This window comes from Barbus barbus, assembly GCF_936440315.1.
Source record: "Barbus barbus genome assembly, chromosome: 24".
NCBI classification, from domain to species: Eukaryota; Metazoa; Chordata; class Actinopteri; order Cypriniformes; family Cyprinidae; genus Barbus; species Barbus barbus.
Window position 1 is genome coordinate 22,893,232 of NC_136752.1, and position 7,358 is coordinate 22,900,589.

At 37.6% G+C, this 7,358-nt stretch overlaps 1 protein-coding gene across 1 annotated transcript in view; it reads left to right on the forward strand.

The window, feature by feature from the left end:
- LOC306843913 (polypeptide N-acetylgalactosaminyltransferase 14-like) overlaps positions 1-4,100 on the forward strand; it is a 65,533-nt gene extending 61,433 nt beyond the window's left edge. The window contains exons 14-16 of the mRNA XM_079375627.1: positions 487-606; positions 1,462-1,777; positions 3,879-4,100. Coding sequence (XP_079231753.1) covers positions 487-606; positions 1,462-1,620 — 279 coding nt within the window. The 3' untranslated portion in view covers positions 1,621-1,777; positions 3,879-4,100. The remainder of the gene's footprint in view (positions 1-486; positions 607-1,461; positions 1,778-3,878) is intronic.
- Positions 4,101-7,358: the final 3,258 nt, after the last annotated feature.

Genomic DNA, 7,358 nt, shown 5'->3' on the forward strand with positions numbered 1-7,358 from the left:
AATTTTTGATTAGTAATATGCATTTGTAAGGACAACTTTAAAGGCAATTTTCCTCAATATTTTGATTTGTTTGCACCCTCAGATTCCAGATTTTCAAATAGTTGTATCTCAGCCAAATATCGTCCTATCCTAACAAACCATAAATTAATGAAAAGTTTATTTATTCAGCTTTCAGATTATGTATGAATCTTAGTTTCCAAAAATTGACCCTTATGACTGGTTTTGTGGTCCAGGGTGACATATTTGTAAAAAAAAAAAAAAATAATCCATCATTAAGTCGTTTTAACTCATCCACTTCTTGTATTGCCTGATAGTAAGCACACTTTAATTTTTGGGTGAACTTTTACATTAAAATATCGGTAAAATATCAGCAAAGACATGTAGTCTGTTGAAATTTGTGTAATACTCTAGAAAGGGAATTGCTTTTGCTTTTTGATTTTGTTATACATTGGTTCAGCATCAGAAAAGCCTGTTTTTCCCACACAGGAGTGGATCTACACCCATGGACAGCAAATCCGCCAGCAACAGCACTGTATGTCAGTCTCCACCACTTTCCCTGCCTCCCAGATCCTGCTCGTGCCGTGCAACATCAGCGACGGCAAGCAGGTACCTCCACTGACGAGAACGCAGGAGACATCCGTGACAGACCATAAATCAGGCCGCACTTAGAAAGCTCCCGGAGGAACCCACTGACATCAACTCTATGAGTATCAGTCCCAGCGTTAGACAGCCCCTCAGGAGAGGCTTTACTCTCAGGCCGATGTCAGCGTTTCCATACATCACATTTGTCATGTCAGTGTCAGAGATGTGCGGGATACTGTAGCATCAGAAAACATTCGCTTTGTTTGTTGTGTCACGACTACCTAGCTCACAGTAGCAATGACATAGGGGAGACCATACCGTTTGTTATATAAATCCAAAATAATTTATTAAAACATTAAATCAATAAATGTATCAAGTCAGTAAATGAAAAAGCAAAAGAAAACTAATCAAAAGTGTAGTGCAAATCAGTCAAGTGTAGACTATGTGTACTGCAACGAAGACAAATAGAAATAGGAGTAGGATGGTGCTGGTGCTGGTGCTGGTGCTGCCAGCCAGCCAGAAGACCAGAGCAGAGACGCGCAGCTCTGAGCAGACTCCGAGCAGACTCCGAGCACGGCAGAACAACTGGCAGGTGGTGTTTTTAAACAGTCCCGCCCATCAGCTACTGTCCGATGGACCGAAAACAAACAGCTCCCCCTTCAGATTGGGGGGAGAGAGACGGCCCAAACATATTCTGTCCATGGTGGAGTGAGCACACCCAACACGGCAAAGCCGGGCGTGACAGTTGTGCAGGGAGACATACATATAAGTATATATGTGAAGTATGAATGTGTACTATGCATTACATGCAAGATATTTTATGCTGTCCACAGCTAATGTGCACTTACACATGTGTTCATATGCCCTGTGTTACTGCAGCGTTGGCAGAAATCTGGCACTCACCTGGAGCACCTGGCGTCTCGTTTCTGCGTGGACAGCGAGATGGCTCTGGACGGCATCGAGAGCAGTAAAATGCTGGTGATCAGCCCTTGTGAACTGTCAGCACACACTCAGAGATGGGAGATGCCTTTCTCGTGATCCTTCCTCCTTGGCCTCTCCTCACCTTTCACAGCTCAGCTGGAGTCAAAGATGGATGGAGAGTGCAGAGAGAGCGAGTGTGTACCTCCAGGAGGGCTACATCTGTGTCCTGCTGTTCTGCTATGTCCACTCCCTTTGTCTCTTCGGCACACCCCAGGTATGCTGGGATTGCAGGACGTTCTGATTCAATGACATGACCTCATTACTGCTGCTATAGTAATGCTACATTCTACATTATGTGTTTAAAAACTGATAAAAACAAGTGCTGTCAAGTGCTGAAGGTAACTCTTAAGCAAAACAAACTCGAGTGAGCTTTAGAGATAATCATGAAAATACTTAAAAGTGAAGAGTGTAATTTTCTAATGGTAATATTGTTTCCTATTAATATCCAGTTTAATATGCAGAGTCAACTATAAGTAAACTGCTCGTTGGCTGATTCCCCTAAAGACAATGTGACTGTCAAAACATTGCTCTGTTTGTTTGAGCATCTCAACCAGGGCCCCATTTCCAAAAAGCATTGTTAACCTAAGTAGACTGTAGAAATCAGTGGCACCAATGGTCTGTATGAGGAGACTGAGACACAAAATGCTTCTGGGTAGTGTTGTTACGTTGAACAAAAACTATAAAGCATGGTTTCCATAAATTGAAATAAAGCAGAAATAAAATAGAATATGAATATTAAATGAACAAAATTCAACTTAAAAAATGAAGTAAAACATGAAAGTACTAAAACTGAACTGAAATAATTAAAATATAAAACAATACTAAATTAACACAGCTCTTTGAAACGCAGCCCAGCCTGACATAGCAACAGTGGCTCAACCAATGGGCAGGATCATAATTTTTTCTAAACAATGAGTAAAATTGCTTAAAAATAAATGCCATTATTGTTTTAATGCCATAATTATATGTAGCACCAAAGAAATTATACATTTCACCTATATTTACTGTAATCTGTTTTGGAATAATGTTATTTTTAAAAGTATATTTAAGTATGTACTTCTAATAGAAAGAAATTAATTGTTAATTTTTTTACTTTTTTTAATTACAGTAGTTACTTTTGTATGGAAGCCTGTTTCTGCCTGTGAATAAAAAATTAAAAAGGTAATTGCGACTTTTTATCTCGCAATTCTGACTATTATAAGAATTGAGATATAAACTCACAATTGCGAGTTATAAAGTCAGAATTGCATGATATAAACTCGCAGTTGCGAGTTATAAAGACAGAATTGTGAGGAAATAGCAGTCTTTTTCCACTCATTATAACTCGCTTTATAACCTTATAACTCGCAATTGCGAGTTTATATCTCACATTTCTGAGGAGGAAAAATCAGAATTGCGTGATATAAACTCACAATTGCAAGTAAAGCCAGAACTTGCAAGATACAAAAACGCAATTCTGAGGAAAAAGTCAGAATTGGGAGTTTATATCGCAATTCTGAGAAAAAAAGAATTGCGAGATGTGAACTTGCAATTGCAAAAAAAAAAAGTCCGAATTTTGAGATAAAAAGCTGCAATTACCTTTTTTTTATTTATTTATTCATTGGTGGAAACGGGCTTCCATACAGTCAAACTTTATCTTTAAGTTGTAACTTTTTCTCGGTTGCCTGAGACTCCTCTTCCAAAACATCAATTTTTTTTCCTTTTTTTTTTACTTTCAAAGTGTTTTTTTTTTTTGCTGTTTGTCCTTCTGACAGTCTTGCAGTGTAGACCAGGGGTTTTCAACCTTTTAGGACATGCGCCCCCCCAAGTTTGTCTAATTTCACTCGCGCAGAGGAGTAGAAATGGGATTGGGCCTTTGTTACGCGCAATCAAAAAGCCTTGACTGCATTGTGGGGAAGAAAGAGGGTTACTTAAAAAGTAGCTCAGGTATTATGGTATATTATACATGTAAGAAATGTCACATAACCTGGCTTATTATGCCCAAAATGTGTAACATGCAAAATTTGTAATGTGTTATTCCCAATTATTTTTTCGTACAAATACAATCTTAAATTGGAAAAAAAAAATACATCCATAAATGTATAGCTTATACTGTATATAAAAATGTAATGCTTCAAAAAGGCATCTTAGTAGACAATGTAATGAAAACCTAATCAGACAGTATTTTTTATGTTTTGGACTCACCCTCTATCTTATATTTCAAAAACTGATAAGCCTCTAACTAAAGTTTGACATACATGCATAATAACCAGTCTAACCTATCCAGTCTACCTGTTTGTGCTTTGGCTGATCTTCTCTTCTGTCTTCCTCCCTAGGTTCCCCAGAGTGTCAATCATACTGATGCTCTCCAGAACAGAGTTTGGCAGCTGGATGCACAAAAACTTGCGGGACACACACCAAGTGTGACACGCACACTCACACTGGAGAACAGCGCACAACCTTTTTATTTGTTTCGCTTGAATTTACCCCGATACAAAGCACTTTTGAGATACATCTGCTAGCACATCGGCATACAATAAATACCCTATTTTTTCTTAATGGCCTGCTGCTTGCGTTTATTCCTTGTCATCTGGTTGCACAAGTAAACAGTGATCAAAGTATGTTTAAGGTAGCTGTTTACATGATCATCAAAAGTAGATGAATCCCAAACGAATTGCACAGCCAGCCTGCTTTAATTAGCATGTCAGCACAGCCTCATTAGTCCATAATATAATGGCATAGCTGCTGCATGCAGTTGCACAGAGCAAACTTATGTTCTGCAAGCGAATGAGCTCAAGATGGGCAGGAGTAGTTTGTTCTCACAAGCTCTGCGGTCGCTGCTGGCAAGTGGAGAACTGAGACTGTTTGCCTAGAGGATCTAAATAAAGCATAGACACATCGCCACACATGCCCAGGCGACAGGACAGGGAGGATCCAATTACCACTTCCTCAGTCTGTCCTCCTCTTCTCATTAAAAGGGTGAGCTCTGCAGGAGCTAAGAGAATACTGAGACTCAGACGTGGCACAGCTCAAATGCCCTTATCACTTGCTGTAGTCTGGCTGCCTGTACCCGCCAATTACATCCAATTAGGTTCTGGTGTTTTCTTACATAGCCCTTCCTGATGCTGCAGTGATTTCACCACCGTTTTTTTCTTGTTAAACTCCTCGGTGTGGCAGAGTTTGAACCTAATAGCTTTGAAGAATAAACCACTGAGTCGTTATTTGATTCCTGACATTCTAAATGTGTGTGCTCTGAATAGTCTGCACGAGTCTCCACATGCCTACTTTATTTTAGTGAGAATGAGTCATCATTATGAGGGAAGATCAAGGTGAGAAGGGTGAGAGCAGAAAGATTTGGCTCAGACGTGTTATCTAATGATATGTGTAGGAGACCTGCACTAGTCAATACAATGCAGAGTCTATTTTTAGGGAATCTCGGAATCCTGGTGGTTAAGGATGGTATGTCAGAACAGAAGAGCTTCTTTATGTTTTAAAAATCTCTTTCTGTGACCTACAAATTGCTTCAGCAGCACTGTAACCGTGGTTTTTTTAAAGCTGAAGTATGTCATTTTTTTATGTTAAAGTACTTTTTATTCTAGCTTAATGTGCAGTGACAATTATAGGCCATTTAAATGTTGATTTCTGTGGCTCTGTGGTGGTGCTATCAAAATGTTTGTCGTCGGCTCACAATCATCCCAGTACAGCAACATTGGCTCAACCAACAGAGTGCAACAGCTGGGTTCCAAGAGTAAAAGTGCCATTCATTTTGATTGATTTTTAACGATAACTTGTAAACCGGTTAAAGACAGACATACTGTGCACTACAAGGTTATTAATCAACTGTATATTATTTTGTATAAGACGTCTGTCCACACTATTTCACCTTATTTTTTAAATAATTTTTTAATAGCAGAAGACCTGGTGGAAAAACTACACTACACATGATTCTGCAAAGAAATCACTTGTCAGATATTTGAAAACAAGTGAATGTCACCAAAAGAACATTTTAGCACCCACTCACTCCCATGAATCAATGCAAATAATATAATCAAGAAAAAAGTCTCACTTTGCTAAAAAATGCTTAAATACTTGTATGTATATATATATATATATATATATATATATATATATATATATATACATTATTAATCCTGCATTATTAATCCTTTTGATCTTTTATTTTAAAAAATCACAAAAATATAAACTTTCATTGAAATAAACAATTGAAAATGGGGGAAAATCTCATTATGAAATAAATGTTTTTCTCAAATACATGTTGGACACAATTATTGGTACCCCTACAAATTCTTATGAGTAAAATATCTCTGAAGTATATTCCCATTCATATTTACAATTTTGAGCACTCCAGGTGATTATGAACATGAAATTATCCAGCCATGGCTTCCTGTTTCACAGAAATATAAACAGGAGGAAAAACAAAGCCCAAATTCCCTTAATCATCCATCACAATGAGAAAAATCAAAGAATATATTTCTGATGTGCAGCAAAAGATAATTGAGCTTCACAAATTAGTGAAGTGGCTTTAAGAAAAGAGCTAGAGCAGTGAAAATTCCCACCATCAGAGAAATAATTTAAAATGATTAATTATTATTAAGAATTAAGAATCAACATAAAAGTTACGAAACTGCCTGGAAGAGGCATATCTATATCATCCTAATGCACGGTGAGAAGGAGAGTTTGAGTGGCTAAAGACTCTCCAAGGACCACAGCTGGAGAATTGCAGAAAATAGTTGAGTCTCAGGGTCAGAAAACCTTTAAAAATATATATTGTCAAACAGCCCCTACATCACCACATGTTGTTTGGGAGGATTTCGAGAAAAAATCTCCTAGCTCATCCAAAAACAAACTCCAGCATATTCAGTTATCAGACACGACTGGAACTTCAAATGGGACTGGCTTCTATAGTTAGACGAAACAAAAAAATTTGCTTTTTAACCGCAAACACTCAAGATGGGTTTAGTGAACGCATCCCATGTGTACAATGAAATATACTGCTGTATTTTTGATGTTGTGGGCCTATATTTCTGCTGGAGGTCCTGGACATCTTGTTTAGACACATGGCATCATGGATTCTATCAAATACCAACAGATAAAAAAATCTATAAGTGACTGACTCTGTTAGAAATCTTATAATGGGCCATGTTTGGATCTTCCAACCGTACAATAATCCAAACACAAACCTCAAAAACAACACAAAAATGGGTCTCTGGGCACAAAACCAAGCTTCTGCTATGGCCATTCCAGTCCTCTGACCTGAACCCTGTAGAAAATGAGTGAGGTGAACTGAAGAGAAGAAGCACCAACATGGAGCTGAGAATCTGAAGGGTCTGTAGAGATTCTGGATGAAGGAATGGTCTCTGATCTCTTGTCAGGTGTTCTCTGACCTCATCAGGCATCATAGGAGAAAATTTAGGTGTGAAATTTAAAGCAGTTAAACTGGCAAATGGAGGTTTCAAAAAGTATTGAATAAAAGGGTACTGTTAATTGTGGCCAATGTGTATTAGAGAAAAACATTTATTTCATAATGATATTTCCTCCCATTTTAAATTCTTATTCTCCAATGAAAGGTTAGATTTTTGTGAATTTTTAAAATAAAAAGGATTTACAATGCAGGTTTATTTTCAGAGCCTTCTTTGATTGTATTTACCAAGGGTACCAACAATTCTGACCACGTCTGAATATATATATATTCACATTTTGGAATAAATGTGAAAACATTTTGATATTTATCCATCATTTTTATTTTGATTATGTCAAAGCTGGTCTTGTACCTTTACCTTTTGTCCAATTTTCAG